The 20,624-nt window shown below is 42.6% G+C and overlaps 1 protein-coding gene across 1 annotated transcript; it reads right to left on the minus strand.

The window, feature by feature from the left end:
• Positions 1-122: 122 nt before the first annotated feature.
• On the minus strand, positions 123-12,260 carry WBP2NL (WBP2 N-terminal like). Its single transcript, XM_035126680.3, has 8 exons — positions 12,134-12,260; positions 7,970-8,078; positions 6,835-6,970; positions 5,704-5,796; positions 5,186-5,392; positions 4,503-4,643; positions 3,408-3,484; positions 123-2,170 (listed from the first exon to the last, which is right to left on the minus strand). Exons 1-8 carry the CDS (start codon positions 12,190-12,192, stop codon positions 2,123-2,125), a joined length of 870 nt encoding a protein of 289 aa, XP_034982571.1. The 5' UTR covers positions 12,193-12,260; the 3' UTR covers positions 123-2,122.
• Between the last annotated feature and the right edge of the window lie 8,364 nt (positions 12,261-20,624).

Here is a 20,624-nt window from a genome sequence, read left to right on the forward strand (position 1 = left end):
ATTTAGAAAGAAACTCCTCCTCCTCCCACCCTCTTTCTCTTTCTCTCTCTCTCTCTCACACACACGCAGACATGCACACAAAAAACCAGGTTGTCCACACCATCACCACAGATACAAATATGAAGATTTCAATACTTCTGTATTAAAGTGCAATCCAAAAATATTACAGAGGAAACTATTAAGTTATGGAAAGTGGTTAAGCTTCTTGGATTTAGAATAAAATAGTTATTAAAAAATTTCACCCTATGCCTGCTATACTGAGTAATATTCTCAGTTACTAAAGGGAAGATGGTCACAAAGGGATCCATGAATACAAACTAGTCTGAATGGTTCTTGCAAAATAGAGCCCCTTTAGAGGAGAGGAAAAGATATCCTAAGAGAATAGGCTTTACTTAAGTTATATTTTCCATTATATGTGGAGGAAGAGTTCTCTTTGGAACAGATAGAGGGGGGATTATCATGTGAAAAATAAAAGTTAAACCAGCGACAGCTTATGTAAGCAACCACAATAATGTGCGCTGCTTGCTGGCAAACATCCTTTTAGCCCTTCCTAATTCATTTGCCATCTCTTCCAACTTTGTTCAAAAGCAAGTCTGACATGCCTTTATTTTAAAGTGAGTTTCAATACTTCCTCTCACCCAGATCATTCACCATTTAGCCCTTTCTAGTTACATTAGTGCCTAGCTCAGCTGGCTGAGCAAGGAGAAATGGCTTCACTATCTCAGGAGTTTGCTAGAATAATAGCTCTTTTCTATAAAGTACTCTCCTATTAAATAGACTCTGCTGCATTTGCTGCTACTGGGTACCAAGACATTCTGGACCCGGATTTGGCTGGTTTCCAGGAGACCAAGACATTCTGCTTGGGTTGTGTTTCCAGAATGCTTGACATGGGTGGGTTGCTCTTATTTCTGTACCCTATACTTTTTGCTTAGCTTCACCCCTCAACTCCAAACGACTAATTTCATAAAGCCACATCTTTGGTTCCAGTTCAGATAAATTGATCCTTTCCAGGTTTCTCAGCTGCACTAGGAATTAGATGATCAGACAGATAGTCTGGCCTCTCTTGAATTTGAGATCTTCTCAATATCCCCTATACCAAAAGACAGGATACACTTTTAGATACACTGGTCCAACAGCAGAAGAGAAACCTATTACAGTGGATGCTCGGGTTGCGAACATGATCCGTGCGGGAGGCACGTTTGCAACCTGCAGTGCTGCGTCTGTGCACACATGGTTCTGCGTTTCTGCGCATGCACAATTTAGTGTTTCCGCGCATGTGCAAGCGCCGAAACCTGGAAGTAACCTGTTCCGGTACTTTCAGGTCTGGCGTGGGACGCAACCTGAAGCGTCTGTAACCCAAGGTATGACTGTACATGTTATTTCACATGATTGTAAGTTTTCCCCAGGCATCCTCTTGCAAGGGATAGGTTGCAAAAGTGTAGAGAACATGTTTGTTTCAGAGCCAGATGTAGTTTCATCATGATAAGCTGGAGATGCACCAACATATTCAAAAAGACAGCTACTGGTTAGCCCTTTGGTTGCTTCCCCAGGCCATCTTTTTATACATCACTGGAGATTTCCTCTCTGCTACTTTCCTAGAAAATAAGATAAGCCTCCACATATTTATAGAATTCCCTCTCATGCATTAACCTGCATGGAGATTTTTTTTTTAAAAATGCATGGAGTTAATGCAGTTGTAACATGCCACACTGATGCTCACAAGCAGAGATGCATGGAAGCAGAATACTCCTGTCATACTCCTATCTGTGTGTACAAGTGTTTTTGTTCCATATAGAGAGCTTCAGTATTTTGTTCCTACTTATGTGGCTTCATTTGCATTATGCATATTTCACCTCTCCCTTCAAACCAAGGGCTAAAATAGTCATGGCTGTTCTATTCTGGTCTCAGGAGAGAAAAGCAAGTACTCAGGAAAGCAATACTGTCGCTGCTCTTTTGTATTGCCATGAGGAAAGTTTCAAGAACAGCGGGTGTTGAAGAGTCACCCAACATCGTGCAGGTTAGTGACACAGGATGACCTAGAGTATACAGAACCAAGAGGAGGCGGCGGCAATGGCAAAATCTTCTAGGACAAAAACATGGGAGGACAGCCCCTGGGCTCTTCTCAGTTGTTCTTCTTCTCCTCAGGTGGTGAATAAGGAGGTGGTTGATCCTAAATTAAATGGAGACAGCATTAATGTGGCTCATCCACTGTACATGGGTCACCTTTTTTACAAAACACATCAAAACTTTGCTCATTTCGTAGTTTCAGCACACTATAATCATGCTTGGAGTGAAAAAAATGTAAGGCTCTGTTACATTACAACATTCCCATTCAACATGCTTTGTGAACAAGCTGTCATGTTCAAATGGGCAAGACATCTAATATGAGGGTTCTCAACCGACAAGTATCTTGTTCTTTTCTCAATACAAGTTTAAGTCCAGTACCCCCTAGCAATACACTTCATGATGGAGTACACAATTTTATATAATCTGCACATGCCGATGATAGGATGGCACTTAACACATGGCTGCAACCGCACCATTTTTTTAAAAGGAGGGGTGCACTCTTTAATGTTTATTTAATGCAGCCATTCCCTTTAGAATTCAAGACACACACACACACACACTCTTTGTGCGTGTGAGTGTGTAAAGTTTCAACTGAAATGGCTCTTTATCACAGCTTTATAGGTTAGTGAGAGTGACACAGAACATTAATCACATATCCTAAAAACTAAGCAAGAACAAAAACCTAGTAATACAAATGAGCTTATTACTTGTAACAAAAATTGTCTTGTTGGCTGCCAGTACAGGTTAAAGAAATAAGCTACAGAGAGCATTTCTCACGTTATTCCAAGATAGCATCAAAGCTAAAAGGAGAATCAATCAAATAATCTTGTACCAAGAAAGTGGATGCCATCTTGCGTCAGATTTGGATGTATCTGAAGCTAATTATGAAACTGCAATATGTTTCATAGATTCTGATTTGCCTCTCGTGGGTTTTATGTTATTTGTGATCTTTTCCAACAGAACTACATTCCAAAATCCATCATACCATCTGTCTACAGATAATCAGCCTCCTTCCAGTAATGCGATATCATGAGCTTGGCAGCCATGAGTATGAAGTAAAGGAAGCCCTTGTGGGGAAGGTCCTCACTGACGTTTATGCAGATGGAAAAAAGGCAAAGCTCAGGGTCTCTATGTGCTGTTACATTCGGCCCTCCCCATTTTTTAGTACGGCTGGTATCTCTACTACAGGAAGCAAAGATACCAAGTATGCTTACTGTGCTGTAAGAAGCTGTACTGTATACGTCAACCAGTTGCAAGTTATGTTCAGCTGATTGCTAGCATAGCAAGAGTTCTTGCTATTTCTCCTCCCTATACCCATCACACCTAGTGAGGTTCCTTACCATAGGCATGTAGACATTGTGAGGATTAGCCGGGTTATAATATGCACTGGAAGTTGCCTCTGTTGCTTTGTTGCCACCTAGTGCAGAAGGAAAGAATCAAGCTTCTTTAAAAATACAAAAATCCACACTATTTATATTCACAAAGCAAATGCTGCTTGTTTTAGCACCATTTTTAGATTAGGCAAAAGAGCAGATTCTGCAGGGTCAGCAAGAAAGAATTAGGACATGACCAGACTCAGCAGCAGTTGGTTTGGGGACATGCTGAACACCATTCATTCTGAGGAGACAGGGAACAGGAGAAAAGATGCCACAATGACCACAGAGACAAAGATCAAGAAACAAAATTTCAAGAGAGAGAGAGATATCCACTTATACAAATAGTAGTCCCAGCACTTTTTCAGGATTAGGTAGCCAGCTGGAATTTAGACTGATTGTATTCTGTAAACAAGCATCCTGGGATCCTAAAACCTTTTGAGAGCTTGCTCGGGACCGCAATACCTCAAGGATTGCCTCTTTCCATATGAACCTAGCAGGACCCTGAGATCATCTTGTGAGGCCCTCCTTCATGTGCCCCCCTCTTTGAGAAGTTCAGAGGGTGGCAACACAATAACGGGCCTTCTCTGCAGTAGCTCCCCGTCTGTGTGGAATGCTCTCCCCAGGGGAGTTCGCCTGATGTCTTCATTATACACCTTTAGGCACCAGGCAAAAATGTTCCTCTTTAACCAGGCATTTGGTTGATCTGATTTACATCCTATGCCCTTTTAAAATGTGGGTTTTTTTGGGGGGGGGTATTGGGTTGCTGTTTTTATTTTTATTAGGTGTTTTGTGGTTTTATATCTTGCTTTTATTCTGTGAACCGCCCTGAGACCCCCAGGTATAGGGCAGTATATAAATTCTAATAATAATAAATAATAATAATAATAATAATAATAATATATTTTCACAGATTCATTGGCTGTCATGGCTATTAGAGCAGGGTAACTCCTCACGGCTCAACAGTTCACCTCTCTTCAAAAATGAAATTATTCAAAACCTTTAAAAAAAGATACATTGGGAGACTGATCCAATTTCCCCCCATTCTAACCGGAATCTTACCTGGCGTTCCTGGCTCTGTCCAAGTTCTAGGAGCTGAAGGTACTGCCTGAGATGGGGCTGAAGGTCCTGCAGAAGGGCCGGGGTATGGAGGAGGAGGAGCCATGTACATGGAGTTCATCCCCGGAGGTGCTGGATACATGCCTGAGGACAGATAACAGATGCCACGTCTACACACACATCACAGAAATATTCAAGGAGGAGCAGTTCACCAGGACAGGATTTTCCCATGTTGCATTTCATCCTCTTTTCCCATAAGCTCTCAGGGAGCTTTCCCCATATCAGTTACATGCTTAAACTGAGACAATTGCTGTTCAAACTACATAGCCAATACTGATCCAGCAACTGTTCCCACTGGTTGGATAGACAGCAAGGCAGCAGCAGAGGCTGAGTCACCACATACAGATGTACTGTGGAGAATGTACCTACTAAAACAATGCATGCAATACTTGAAGTCAAGGACTAAGTCTTACTTTGTTTAGCGAAATGACCCAATCCACATTTAGTGTGTTCCAATAATTCTACACTGAATAGGATCCCCTCCACTTTCATGCTACTGTTGATATTCTCTAGATTTGAGCATTAGTCATCTCACCTACATGGAATAGTTATATATTTTGTCTGGTTGTATTTACTACTGCCCTTTTTTAGTGACATTCTTTTATGCAATCTGCTGGAATTTTTACCTGGAGGAGGAGCATATGTATATCCCATAGGTTGTGCAACTGGTCCATATCCATTCATTTGTGCAGGCATATAACCATAGGGTCCCGGTGGTGGTGCAGCATAGGCCCCTGGTGCAGGTGCATATCCTCCTGCAAAAGGCGGAGGGGCATAGCCCCCAGGAACAGCATAGCCATAGCCAAAACTCTGAGCAGGTACTCCCCTAGAAGCTGAAGAGGAATACGTTTAGTAAGCTAAAAGCAGCACATGAAACCCTGGACTTCTTATGGCAATGTCTTAAATCAGTCTACATTTAATTGATTAAGGCAAAAAAAATTCCTTTCCCTTGTTGATGTTTTTGCCAGTTTTGCACCTAGAGCAGGACAGAACCATGAGGATGAAAATGAACAGGTCACTAAATGGAGGCAGCCAGACTAACTAACTAACTAGAGGCCAGCTACTGCTAGCAAAACCAGAAAGCAAAGCAACTACAGATTAAGCAGCAAATGGCATTTGAGGAGTTGGGGAGAGAGAATCTTACCATCACTAGCAAGTTTGAACATCAGTTGCCCAAACTCTATGGCACCTCCACTGAAGAAGCTCATCTTAAATGAAGCCTGTCCTTCCCAGCCACCTAAGAAAAACAAGCCAGGTTAAATTTTAATTAAGACAGCTTCCCAAGAGATTGCAAAGATTAAAGTTAATAGAGTTAATTTGGAACCACATGCTACTGAGCAAATGAAAGCATTTGTATTTTAATTTGATGGCATGAAAGGTAGCTAAAACAGATGGGGAAGCTCTAGATGTTGTTTGACTTCAACTGCCACCAGCCCCAGCCAACAAGGCCATTAGTCAGGAATGATGGAAACTAAACTAACAACACCAAGGAGGGGAGGGGGCACAACAACAGGTTGGTCACTTCTGGGTAAGAAAGTGAAATCAAGAATAGTTTCAACCAAGGTATAGTATTAACACCAGTATTAACCCATCAAGTACTTCTCCTGCAAACTAGGTTTCACCCCCTTACAGATACAAAGAAGATTCATCTTATTTTAGGTAGTATGAAAAAAATTCTATATAAAATTAGCATTTGATTTGCTAAGGCTGGAGGATGGGTAACTTGATTGAAAGACCAATAAATTTGATGTTTTCCATGAATTTATTAATTTAATCAGGGTCTGGAACTTAACTAGAAAGAGAAATAAGAATTTCTACCAGCAGAATCTTTCACTTTCTTATTCCGGCAAACATCCTTCATAACTTGGCAAGAAAACATTTACTGAAATGAAAGTTTTTTTAAAAATACGTTTCTGAAATAAAACAACTTTTTCCTCTTCCCAAATCAAACTATAATAATAAAAAGACTGAAGTGAAAATCCTCATTGCTACACTAGTTACAATGGAAATAATGATTTGCAAGCCAAGAGGATATGTTCTTTTATGAAGTGCTGAAAGACAATCAAACTCGGCAGGGAGGGGTCTGTTTTTAGTAAACACACAAACTCACAGGAAAAACTAATTTCTAACATGTGATAGTCACATGGGACACTGCCCCACATTTCCTATGCAATCATGCTCTTCAAGACCAATGAAAAATAAATCATTTTGCACAACCTGTGTTAAACTCAGTGATACAATAAATACATTTGTCACCACAAGGTATAGTACATACCTCCAGGTTCTGCTTCTATCACTCCTTTGATATAATTGGCGGAAAATACGGGCTGTTCAATGGAGCATCCTTTCACCTTGTAGAAGGGCATCATGAAGGACATCATTGGGTCATTACCCTTGGACACAAAAATAACCTGCAATACATTTAATTATCAAACTTATACCACGTGCTCTCTCTTCTATACAAGGCCCAAAGCAGCTAACACACAGGGATAAAAATATAATAATATAAAACAATGTACCAAACAATCCAGGACAAATAACTAATTCTTCAAGGTAAGAGAAAGCCAACCCTCCATATCAAACCATCAACTGAAGATTTAAGTCAGGAATTTTTATTTAATATTAAAATAAAAAATTAGGAATCATAACCAGTTATCTACAGACGTCCCTCCCCCCACTCAAATGTATTCACCCTTTTCCTAAATGTCTACAAAATTGGGCTGAGACAGGCCTCTCTTAAGAGCATGGAGGTTCCCCACTAAGACCTCTCGCTGGCATATTCCTAATCAAGTTTAGGAAAAGGGTGGGAATCTTTTTCATCTTGAGGCCAAATTCTCTTCTGGGTTACCTTCCAAGCGCCACATGCTCTTTCTGAACACACTAGAGTCTGCCAGTTTCTACACACTCTTTCTGTCCTCCATCCTGGCACTATCAGAATTCAAGGACACATTCCAACCAGGCAAAAACAACAACACTACTCCTGGAAGGTGCAAAGTAAGGCCAGTGAGAGGTGGGGGCTGGAAAAGGGAAGTGGCATTCTATACCAGCAGAAGTTTCTGAACAGTATTTAAAGACAGGTTTATGTAGAACATCAAACAACCCACAAAAACAGCTTTCATCTTGTGTCAGTCAGAATGCCTTCTTGTATCTTAAGCCAACATGAAATTTCAGAAGAAAATAATCTAGAAAATTTCAGCATTTGTAGTAGTCATGCTGAATGCCTGAAAGAAGAAAACTACTTCTATTTCAACTAAATGTAGAAAAAAATACCTACACTGATAGCATACTAAAGAATGTACTGAAGAATCTCACACTAGCCATAGTTAGATAAACTACAAGTGACTGCTGCCCTGACTGAATGACCCTTCAAAAGGTGTCTAAGATGCAACTAGCCCTCACTCAAGACTTACCCTGTAAGGAGTGAGAAACACCATTCCTTTCTTGGTGCCTTTGAAGATCTCTGGTTTGCCAGTCACATCAGAGAAGGTCAGCTCCACATCTTTACAGTGCTTGAGAATGCTTCAGGGAAGGAGAAAAAATATGGCCACATTAGCATTTCTTAGTGGGCAAATCTGCCAGAACTAATCGGTGAAGAACCAACTCTACAATACTCACTGGGAGAGCCACTGCCAAGCCCAGAAAGTAAAACCAAACTCAGCAGATATACAGTATTTGCCTTCCCCTTCAGACACTAAACGGTCATTTCAAGTCTAAAGCAGGATGTAAGAGAATCTGGTGGATGGGATTTACCTAACAAGGGCTTCTACTTGTGCAAAGGGGCTCCCCCCCTCCACTCCCCCCATCCCCCCAACCTGAGGGTTGTATCCAACTGTGTTACTCAGTTGACAATAAGGCTTCAATTAGTGAACAGGAGGAAAAGCAAGCCTCCCCAGCCTCCCCGTCTGAAGAACTGATTTTTGCTGTTTAGGGGGAATGATTGGGGGGGGGGGAACCCTTCTCCTTTCTGCCAGCTGAGCAGAACTGGGAGCTCTATCCTGACAAGGCAGATCCCCATGTGATGTGCGCTACAGCTGCCTCTCATTTTGCATCCTTCCAAGTGTGTGTCGAATACTAGCTAGGGAAAATCCCATATGAACAGTCTTTGTGGTGTGTGCCTTTTAAAATTTAATTTAATGTATTCTTTCTGCAAAAAGTTCTGAATGTTCTCATCAGGATATCCCTAAACCATTTCTTGTTCAGGGAAATTTTACTGGTGACCTACTGCTCACGAACAGGTTATGAAAGAGCTGTGCAATGCCTTTCAATTTAGCTCTCTCACTGACCAGCTAAGAATCATGTGACTGATTTAACTCGCTCTGGCTTCCCTTCCAGCTCTTTTGTTAGCCCAGAGCCAATTAGTGAGAGTTTTCTAAGTCAACTGAATTGCATTCTGCCAACAAAGTTTGCGTGCTCTGTTCTGTAACTGGTCTTTTAGTGGCTTTTAGTGTCAGGTTTTTTGTTATAAGTGATCCTGAAGCACAGGTGCTGTGGGACAAAAATTAATAAATAATAGATCAAATGATGCACTAACAGTCAATACAGTGGAAACTTAAAACTTGTTAATAATTAAGTTGAAATCATTAATCCTGTTGTGACTGTCGTTTATAGGTGCTCAGCTCATCTTTCAAAAATGCAATAATGCTTCCATTGGCTTTCAGAAACTTACAACAATATGCAACAACATATAAATTTGCATGCAAGCAGGGCCGGCTCATGCATGAGGCAAGGGGAGAAAACTGCCTCAGAGGGCAGGATCCACAGATCTGACCTTCAAGAAATGCATTGCCTGCTGCTGCTGCAGTGGCCATGACAACTGTGGAGGCCAGATCAGCTGTGTCCCTCAGCAGACTCCCCGCCACATACCACCTCTAGGCAAATAAGAGGCACTACCATCCTTGTTCCTGATGTAGATCTTCATTCACCCCTTCTTCCCTGGTGGTGGGGAGGACATTGTGTGCCAAAATGTCTTGGGCCAGTCTATTTTCTCAAGCATCTGAAATTCTCCTAACCCTGATCTTCTGATTAGAAAACAAACTGGACTCTGTACTACATTTTCATAATTTGCAAGTACAATTAACATGCACTTGGCTTCACCATTACTCTGCTTTTATTGTTCTTGGTCATTAAGCTGAATAATCAACTGAATAATATAATTGTCAATATCCACAGTGAAAGAAGGATATTGACAAGCTAGAACAGGGGTCAGCAACCTTTTTCAGCCGTAGGCCAGTCCACCGTTCCTCAGACCACGTGGTGGGCTGGACTATATTTTTTGGGGGAAAATGAACGAATTCCTATACCCCACAAATAACCCAGAGATGCATTTTAAATAAAAGCACACATTCTACTCATGTAAAAGCACGCTCATTCCCGGACCATCCGCGGGCTGGATTGAGAAGGTGATTGGGCCACATCCGGCCCACGGGCCTTAGGTTGCCTACCCCTGAGCTAGAACATGTGCAGAGGAGGGCGACCAACCGATATGATAAAGGGTCTGAAAACCAAACTTTATGAGGAACAGTTAAGGGAGTTGGGTATGTTTAGCCTGGTAAAGAGGAGACTGAGAGGAGATATGATAGCCATATTCAGATTATCTCAAGGGCTGTCAAATGGAGCAAGCTTGTTTTCTCATGCTCTGGAAGGTAGGACATGAACTAATGGATTCAAGTTATTAGAAAAGAGTTTCTGATTAAACATCAGGAAGAACTTTCTGACAGAGCAGTTCAACAGTGGAACAGACTCTCACAAGCAGTGGTGGACCATCCTTCCTTGGAGGTTTTTAAGCAGAGGTTGGATGGCCATTCGTCATGTATGATCTAGTTGAGATTCCTGCATTGCAGGGGGCTGGACTAGATAACTCTCATGGTTCCTTCCAACTACAATTCTGCGATTCTAAGACGGTAGCTCAAATCTCAGCAGTGAGTTGTTGTGGGAACCCTGTGCCAGGAATAGGGACAGCACAGAGAAGGGATATCTACTCCATCTGTCAAATTCAGCTTACATTGGGAACGTAACATGTCAATTCCAGCAATAACAGGAACAAGGGTAAGAAAGAGATACCAGTATTGTGATGGTTATCAAGAGCTTTTCCATCTGCCCTGGCCAGATAACAACTAAAGTCTCGAGAAGACAACTATGAAGTCTACCAGATCAAGTGAACTAGCCAGCAGGCTGGAATAATTATTTCCCCTTAGATACAATTTGAGGGCCAATCATTCACAAGTTAATTTTTCTGGCATGCTGCCAATCCAGCAAGTAATTTTTGACAGATGCAGGAGACTGATGCACATACCACCTAAAAAACCAATGGTGCTCTGTTTACACATAAAAAGGCAGAGAGCAACTTGAATATCACATCCACACCATACATTTAAAGCACATGGCTTCCGCTAAAGAATTCTGGGAACTGTAGTTTACCCCCTCATAGAGCTACATTTCCTAACAGTCTTACACCAGAGTTCCCATTGCAGTATTCTTTGGGGAAAGTCACATGCTTTAAATGCATGATTTCGGTAGGACCAAAATCACAGCCACATTAATGAGATGAGCTCTGCCACAAATATTTTTGGCCAACTGTTATCGATAACAATTGTTATCAATTGATAACAATTACCCAGTGAGGTAAAAACTGACACTAAAACCACCTGGAAAACCACACTTGTATACATCAATTCACAGCACCCTTACTTTTAAGATACTTTCTGGTTCTTTATGAGGAAAAAATGGCAAGAGATCTTTACTCAAGATCCCAAACACTGGATATCTCCTTTACTGAAGGGAATAAATGGCTGCCCCCAGCCTGTCTGTCTCAAATATGCTTCAAAGGAATGTAACTGGTTTTTTAGCATTACTTTGTTAACACTGGTAAAATCGACATTTTTCTTTCATGCTTCACTGGCATGCTAGTCACTTTACCTCTGGTAAAGTGGCAACCCGGCAGGCGAAATATTAAGGAAATAAATGTACACAGGTCTCCACTCTCTCATACTGTGGGGGATCAACGTGTAACTTGCGTGTAGCACATGACAAAGGGAAAGCACGGATGAGGGTCACACCCACCGAGGGCTGAAGAGGAGGAAATGTCACGAACTGAATCAGCCTGCGCAGCAGCTTACGCCTCAGGCACCGACCCTAAGTACAGTATGCGAAGGGGCAAGTGGGCGCCACGGAGAACAGAAGGCCTTACTTCCGAGTAAACACCTTTAGGGCTGCGCCGCAAGGGAGCGAGTTTATCTACCCACAACAACACAGATCAAGGGATTTTTACCCCTTAAAACTTTCAAGGCCCCCCCCTCACCCATGAACATCAACAGGGCAGGAGCCCGAGGGAAGAAGGCACGGGCAGTTAACTGCTGCGCGCGTGCGTCACAATCGCAATTCCTGGGGAAATATTTGGCGCTGCTTTCGGTGGTCGAACCAGGGGCGACTTTTCTCGAGAAGCCGCCCGCGGTCTCCTCCGAAATAAACACGAGCGAGGGCCCACCTGGAGACCCCCCCCCCCTCGAGGCCAGGAATGGCGCCCCCTTCCTCCTTCCCCCGCTCCACGTCTACCCTCGCCTCGCCTCCTTAGTTACCTCTCCCCGTTGGGCGGGATCACCCCTCCGCCCGGCGCGTGGTGCCTGTTCACCGCCATCTTCCCGGCCAATAGCGCCGCCGACCGAGACGGCCCTCCTCCCTCGTCCCTTATACGAAGCGCCGCTCGAGTGGCCTCGCCGCGGCCGTGACCTCACGGCGCACAGGCCCGCCTCTCGGCGGGGCGGGGAATGGGGCGGGCGGGGCGCCGGGAAGGCGAGGGGGAAACGAGCAGAGCGGGTTATCGAGGTCCTTCAGCTGCAGGGACAGATCTCCCCATAGCTTAAAATCAATAAAGAACCTAAACTCAGCGGCGTATTCAGTTCTAACAAATGTATCTGGGTCTTAATGCCTGCATTCCGGGGGGTTGGGCTAGATCACCCTGCGGATCCCTTCCAGCTCTACCATTCTAGGAACCTGTTCTGCGACTTCAAAGAGTCCTTTGGTGTGAGAAGCCGGCAAAGCGGGGCATGGACGCAACAGCCAACCCACCTCACCTCTCGCCTACCTGCGATTCCCAGCAACGTGTGGAAGTGGGGTGTCAACAGTGAAGTCAGAGGAAAACGAAATGGGGGGGGGGATACAGACTACTCTATTTTTAATTTTATTTTATTTTTACTTTGCGTTTCCATCTCACCGCAGGGATTACATTTCCTCCATCCAGTGCGCGCTATACGCTTCATAACTTTGGGGAAGGGGACTCTAGTCCGCCAAAGGTGTTCCATCAGCCATTGTAGTGATTCAGAGACATTTCCTAGTTGTTGTAGCAGCTAATAAACTTCACTATGTTAAATCTTGTCTCAAGGTATTGAACCCAAACTTATTACAGCCATAATACATGCATTGGTTTTTAAGGCGCTTCATGATTGTATTGTTTTTTGCTGCAGACCAACATTATTGCCCTTCTGGAACCTCTTGATAACACTGGTGCTATAACATTTTTTTAAATGTTCAAGGCTTGTTTTTCTTACCCTTCTCTCTTTCTGTTTGCATTTACAGTACAGTAACTTGTTGCTATACTCCTGGCAACAGTTTGGCATATTGCTATATCATACATAATATGGCACAATACCTTAAAACAGTTGTACTGTGCTCCTATAGCTGTACTTGGCTCCAAAAAGTAGCCAAGTTCACCCCCCCACCCCCATCACAAAACCTTGTTTCATATCCCATCTCCTCTCATGCCTAAAGGTAAAGGGACCCCTGACCATTAGGTCCAGTTGTGACCAACTCTGGGGTTGCGCGCTCATCTCGCATTATTGGCCGAGGGAGCCGGCGTACAGCTTCCAGGTCATGTGGCCAGCATGACTAAACCGCTTCTGGCAAACCAGAGCAGCGCACGGAAACGCCATTTACCTTTCCGCCGGAGCAGTACCTATTTATCTACAGTACTTGCACTTTGATGTGCTTTTGAACTGCTAGGTTGGCAGGAGCTGGGACCGAGCAACGGGAGCTCACCCCGTCGCAGGGATTCAAACCGCTGACCTTCTGATCAGCCAGCCCTAGGCTATGTGGTTTAGATCACAGCACAATTCAGATGTTAGGTAGCTTGTACGCTTCCTGGAGACAGCTGGTAGACCACTGTGGTAAGAAGGATGCTGGACTTGATGGGTCTGATGCGGCAAGCCTCTTATGTAAATGGTAAAAAAACACAAAACCACAAATCGTGATTTTAGAAGTCCACTTTGTTCAGGATGGAAATAGCAGCTTTACGGTAAATGTCAGATGTTGAGCCCTTTGGAGATATACATAGAGTTCAATTCACAAGGGCAGCTGTGACTGTATGATATTAATATTACCTTTGAATCAATTAAGACTATTTTTAATACAACTATGTTGCATTCGTAGTGTATGTTGAAGACATAGTCATGCAACCTTGGGTTCCTTAACGTAAAAAGTGTGTTATAACTTCAGCCATACGGCAGGCGTTCTGCTAATTTATAAATGACAAAATCTACTTACAAATATTATTAGGGCAACAAGCACATATAGGATGGCCTTGAACAGTATTTATCTGGAAACATTCTCTCAAAGGACTAGGAGTATTTCATAAAATATTATCAACGCTCACACAACCAGGCCTGTGCTGAGGGGGTGGGCAGCAGGGTTCACTTGCCCGAAGCTTTTCTTGTTCTTCTCCAAGCTGGGAAAGTTCCAGCCCATGGTTGTAGGGTTATAATATATGTGACACAATAATGCTAAAAGTAGGTGTCATGTGTACCAACTCTGACCCAAATGGAGTGATTGTGTGTGTGTGTGTGTGTGTGTGTGTGTGTGTGTGTGTGTGTTGGTAAGGAAAACTAAGCAAATAAACCAGTTGTTCAAAGGACATTTTCTTTAATCCGACAATAGAACACAGAAAGTTAAGTCTAGCAACATTTACATCACTGGTATGTGTCTTTTTGTCATTTATCTCAACCAGGACTGGACAGATGAAAAGAGGACTTCATTATGATACTTCCATAAGCTAGTGGCACCAGGAGAATCTAGGCTACATTCATTTACCATGCTTGTATTAGTTTCTCTGCCAGAAGAAGAAGAAAAGAATCTTAGTGTAATCTACAATTATCCATGAACTTGCTTGCAAGAGGATCTAGATTTCCAAAATACTTTAGGTACATCTCAGTATGCACAATGGCAATGTAGGATTTTCAGAGACTACAGTAGGATTCCACTGATATCTTTTTCTTTGCACCTGTGTCTCTTTTATGGCCTTGTTGTCTAGATCCACGTGTAACATTAAAGAACCCCAAAAAGAGGGAAGCCAAAATATTACTATGGGGCATTTGCTTTCTTATCACATTTATAACAGTAGCAGTAGCAGTAGTCATAGTCAGCAGAGTGCTATTTAGGGAGTTTGTGTGTCTTGGGTGGCATTTGATCTGGGCAGACTGGAACGGAGCAAAATATTATTTCATATTTGTAAATACCAATGGCTGCAGCAAAAGGCTATGAAATACCATAGCATTCTCAGCTAGAAAAGCAAAGATCCATATTGACAAAGAGTGTGCGCATATCTCTGCTTTTTCTTTTATGAACAGCATTTACTATACCATGTAAATTTAGATTTGCTATAATATAGATGGAAATTTTCCTAAAATAAATGGACCTCCTCAGCTCAGCCTGAGGGCGAAACTGTAATGTTAATCTTGCTATGCAGCAAAGTGACCAACAATATTTTACTGTTTAGATTGATGCAGGCAGAAATTGTTCAACAGAAATTCAAACCATTAAAACTTGGTTTTGGAGTTCTCAGGCCACAGTTCCTCCACCAAGGAAAACAAATCTGCATTCCTCACACCTATTGGTCCCATGTACAAAGTAAAATATAGCCCTATAGTCACAGCAGTTAAATCTTGTGTGAAAATAATTTCCCTTTGACTGAGTACAGTGGTCAAGTGCACCAAATCTTCATTGGACAGTAGCATCAATGCCTGAAGATGTAGGTTGAGGATGAAGCTACTATGGTAGTTTTACCACTATGCTTGAAAGAAAAATAGCTTAAATTGATAAATATTCGTGGGTTCCAGCAGCCTTGACTACAAGCAATGCACATGTTACAGCTGCCACATGGAGATGGACCTGCTTTAAATTGCACTTTGTGGCAGCTTTCACCACATGGATTGGTCAGTTTTCCCCACAATACAAAAGGCTCCAAAATAATAATAAAAATTTGTGTAGCAGCATGCTGAAATATACCAATCCATACAGTGAATCCCTGGACATAAATGGTTCATTATGTAATGACGGCCAGCTAGGGATGTTTGACACACTCACAAGGGAGACATTCTGCTACTTTTATTGCTATATTTTGGGATCCCCTTGAAATTCCTAATGCTTCACTTGGAGAGGTCACACCAAAATTCCCTTTTATTTTTTCCCCTTTACGCAATAATTTGATAACAGCCTAGAGATGTGTGGAACCCTTACAACACAACTCTATGCACATTTACTCCCAGGTAAATAAGTATAATGGCACCTTTGTCTTCTCTAGCAAAACAACAAACAAACCCCAGGTTTGTGGCACTTTAGAAACTACCATTTATCAGTCTTTGAGGTGTTAAAAGATGCCTTGTTGGCACAAGACATTGGGTTCTGCCATGACTCCGCCAACTCCTCTTTCCACCCACCCTCTCCCCGCCCCTGCCACTGCCCGTCCCCTCATTTGTACGGTATTCCTCCTCTGCTCTCCTCAGTTGAGAAAAATAGTAAGTTCTTTTAAAGTGAGTTTAAACAGCATTTCTAGCTGCTGGGGAAAATCAGTTCAGCAGCACAGGTTTGCTCCTGGTGCCTTCCTTAGAGAAAGGAAATGAGGAGGCAGAGGTGGGAGCAGAGAGCCTTTCCTTGCTGGCTGGATGGGGGAGTGGCTGGCAGTGGCAGCAGCAACAGGAATGCCAGCAAATAACAGGGCAAGTGAACAGAAGGCCCAGGGACACCAATTTGTCCCTCTTTCGTCCCCTACCACTTAAGATACTTATCTTTTAAGCTTCATTATTGGGCAAGCCTTGTACCTGCACTAGTGTCTCCCTACCCCCACCCCCAATGGCACTTGTGTATAGACGTCTCCTGCTTTTTGATATTTGTTTGTTCAATTTTAATAAATGACTTAAACCTCATATTTTGCTTTTTCCTCTTGGTGCTCTAATTGACTTCTATGTATTTAGGTTAACTGTATTTTTATATTACTCTTAGGTGAGGGGTTCTTTATTTTTGTCTTACCCCGGTGCAAAGTTGTCCATTTTCTCTCTTAGACCCTTTTCCTTCCCCCTCCCCTCTCTCCATCTCTCTCTTTCTCCATGGACTTATCCAGAATTGTCCTTGCCCTGCTGCTTTCACCTGGGAAAACCTTATCCTTACCACTGAATCAGAGTAAGCATCAATCAGGTCTTCTTCAGACTGACGTTTTGCTCTGCTTTGCTGCTAAAGGGCAGATTTTCCAGGGGAAAGCAGTTAGGCAAGGGCAAAAGCACTCAGGCCCATGGCTAAGAAGCATGGGACAAGTGGAAAACTGTTCAGGCCTGGGCTTTCTAGGCATGGGGCAAGCGCAAATGAGCCCCCCACCCCTAGATTGTGAATCTGTAGGAAGCAACCCATTCATGTCATTTATATGTACAGTTCCACATACATTCTAGATGTTCCATTTTGCCTCTGGAGAAACCCTGAAAAACTAACTTTCCATATCACTTAAAGCAACATTTTGGTGGTTCCCAGGTAGTAGCTGTACCATGTGCACCAGTCCTAGATGTAGATCAAATGCAAGGCTGGAAAGAAACTACTGGCCGTGAAATGGCCTTGATACACCATTAATGGGCTGTGGTTTGCTGAGATGGACATGATGAACATAGTTAATCAATGAAAAATGTAGAAAAGGCTGCTGATGCTTGCCTAGACAAGTTTGCCACCAGAAGTGTAGAGGAAAAACTTGACAGAAACAGGATTTACAAATAAGCAGCATTGTGGTCTGATTATAAGTGAGATAAAAGGAAGTTCAGGTGGAATTGGATGCAACCATCTGCTTGCATGTGAGCAGAGAACTGCTGATATGCCTGGATTCAAGCACCATGGCTGGGACTTTCCTCCTACAATAGGCAAGGTCATGCTGAGGCAGGTTAAAGGGCAGTAGGATCGCTAGACTTCCTCTGCCCAGAGACCAACAAAGGTAAACAGAGCTGATATAGATAGGTGGACAAAAGCAACACTACTAGAGATGCCATGCCATGTCTGGTGATTCTGATGTATGCTGACAGACCAACATGATATTGAAGAGGCCTCCACGCAGATACAGAAGCCTAACCACTGGCATAATGCAGTCATAAATCTCTGATACAACCAGTACTTTTTTCTGGGAGTACGCAGGGGTACGCATACCCATAAACATTTTGTGAATCTAAGTTTGGCCTCATTGAGGTATTTCAATATGAGTAGGAAAATGAGAATACCCCAAACATTTTTTTTAAAAGAAAAAAAGTACAGTGGTACCTCTACTTACGAATTTAATGCGTTCCGAACGCATATTCGTAAGTCGAAAAAAATTGTAAGTCGAATCCCATAGGAATGCATTGGGAGAAAATTCGTAAGTAGAAAAAATCCTATCTAAACCGCATCCAAGATGGTGGATGGAGCTCCGTTCGTAAGTAGAAACATTTGTAAGTAGAGTTATTTGTAAGTAGAGGTACCACTGTACTGGATACAACCCTTCACATGCAGATCAATTCTCCCCCGAGTCTTTGTCTGTTATTCAGCTACCCAACTTAGTCTCACATGGTTCTGTTATATTACAGCATCTAATATGTGTTGTGTAGTGTGTGGTTTTTTTAAATAAAACTTACAGTTCTAACTACCGCAATGCTGCAACAACCTTTATCAAAGCAATCTTCCAAAAGACCCCTGCCCTGGCATAAAATCATAGAGGACTCCAATGATTTTACCTCTGTTCTTCAAAAATCTCTTGCAATTATTATTGCTGTGCTACAGAAAACCATAAAAGGTTTCCAAAAATTCTCTCAGGACCAGGCTAAAACCAGTAAGCTCATTTCATCTTTGACTTCAGCTATGCAAGGGTTAGGCATATTCATAGCCTGCTACGGTAGTCTCACTGGCCTTTCAATGACTAGGCTAGATTTTATACTAAGGAAGATTTTATGCACAGAAATAAATTGGAAGGCCTGCCTCAACTTCAGGCAAACCTGGATTTCATTGACTGGGCCGGCACTGAAGACAGACAGATATTCTGCCCGTATTGAAGAGTGAGATCATTTGTCCCCAAGTCCTAAAGTTCTGGTGCTGTGGCAATGTTGTAAAATACAGTAATTAGTTAAGTTTGATACAGGCCTGTGCAAAACCAGCGTCTTTTGGCTCATACAGTAAAGTTTTTACATTATCTTATTATATCACCACTGCATCAACTTAGACAGCAGTTGCTATCCTCATGTTTGAGTGGATTTCAGTAAAATATTCTCTGCTAATAAGCACCTACTGTATGTCTATTGAAATGAATGTGGAAGTAGCATGGTTACTATATGTTTTATGTTTTGAGTAATGGAGAATGATTAAATAGCAAGGGACCAATAAGCTGGGCTAGTAGGCAGAATAATAATAATGCTAAATGGTCAAAATGTTTCTTCTTTAATCAATTGTTGTTTTAAATGTATATTGCTATAAGTGCCCACCTTTGATGTCACAAGGCTCCAAAAGGATGTTCTACCTCAGGCATCCCCAAACTTCGGCCCTCCAGATGTTTTGGACTACAATTCCCATCATCCCTGACCACTGGTCCTGTTAGCTAGGGGTTATGGGAGTTGTAGGCCAAAACATCTGGAGGGCCGCAGTTTGGGGATGCCTCTTCTACCTGGTCTGTGGGCCTTGAGATATGTCAGCAACAGGATCTGGGTCCCTGTGGCAGAAAATCTATTTGGAAGGGCTTTGGAGCGTTTACCATCCCTGCTCTTTCATAGGCTGGATTTCAACACCATCAGAAACGGGTGATAAGGCTCAAAGAAGTTATGGGACCTTATTTATGCTGTCCTCTCCAAATTTCCAAAAAGCAACATCCCTTGCACCAGCAACAAAATCACATGCGCCCCTCATTTCCCTGCTTGACCAGCTTTTGGTGGTTTCATTGGGGCTTGCCACTCAGCTTTCTAAAGCTCAGCTTGCAGAGTACCTCTCTAATGGTCTATTCCAGATGGCATATCATCCATTTGTAAAACCAAGAAAAAGATGCAGTGGCCAGGAGCTCTCGCTGTGATTCTAGAGAACTCTGAAGGAATATTTAGGAAATACTGTAATAATAATAATAATAATCTGATTTTTAGGTGAGTTTCCTGTTAGAATTGTGACTACGAAGCTGTGGATTACACAGAGCTGGTGACAGAGTTTGTTCCATTTACATTTCTGTGACATAATCTACAGTGAGGATGGGCTATAGCTCAGAGTCTTGTCTGAAACCTGGGTGAGCTGCAGTCAAGTAGCCAGTACTGAACTAGGTGGACCAATGGCTTCCCATACCCTCATTTTGTGTTGTAAATTCTGCTATTGTTAGCTGGCTTGGTTCCAATTGGGAGAAATATGAGGCACGATCCCCCCCCTTTTTTTACTAAATTATATTGGGCAGAAAGTTCCTTTGAATTTGAACACAGGTTTATGAATTAACATCTGAAAAGGAGTTAGGTGTTTCCGGCACTTTGAGATATAGTACTTCTGGCACTTTGAGAGACAGTACAGAATAACAAAAACAGGATGGAGCAGGGACAGTCTGGGGCCTGCACAGGTCAATGTAAGTCCTCCTGACCACCAGAAATCCCACACAAGCCACTTCTGCTTTCTCAGCCTTCTGCAGATGCATTAACATCTTAACAATTTTCCCCCCTCCACCATTTTGAAACCTAGGCAGTTGCTCTTGTTTCAAAAACAAAGGCTGTGATTCTCAGAATTTGGATGGTGCTACCGAATTACATATCTAAAGATACATAATTGGCGGCATACCTACAATCA

Source organism: Zootoca vivipara, chromosome 9 (assembly GCF_965207765.1).
Source record: "Zootoca vivipara chromosome 9, rZooViv2.hap1.1, whole genome shotgun sequence".
Taxonomy (NCBI): domain Eukaryota; kingdom Metazoa; phylum Chordata; class Lepidosauria; order Squamata; family Lacertidae; genus Zootoca; species Zootoca vivipara.

Coding starts and splice junctions, on each gene's coding strand:
- WBP2NL (XM_035126680.3), bottom strand. CDS start 12,192: ATGGCGGTGAACAGGCACCACGCGCCGGGCGGAGGGGTGATCCCGCCC. Junction 4,644..5,185: donor TACATATGCTCCTCCTCCAG/GTAAAAATTCCA, acceptor ATCTGTCCTCAG/GCATGTATCCAGCACCTCCG. Junction 3,485..4,502: donor GACAGAGCCAGGAACGCCAG/GTAAGATTCCGG, acceptor CTTCTGCACTAG/GTGGCAACAAAGCAACAGAG.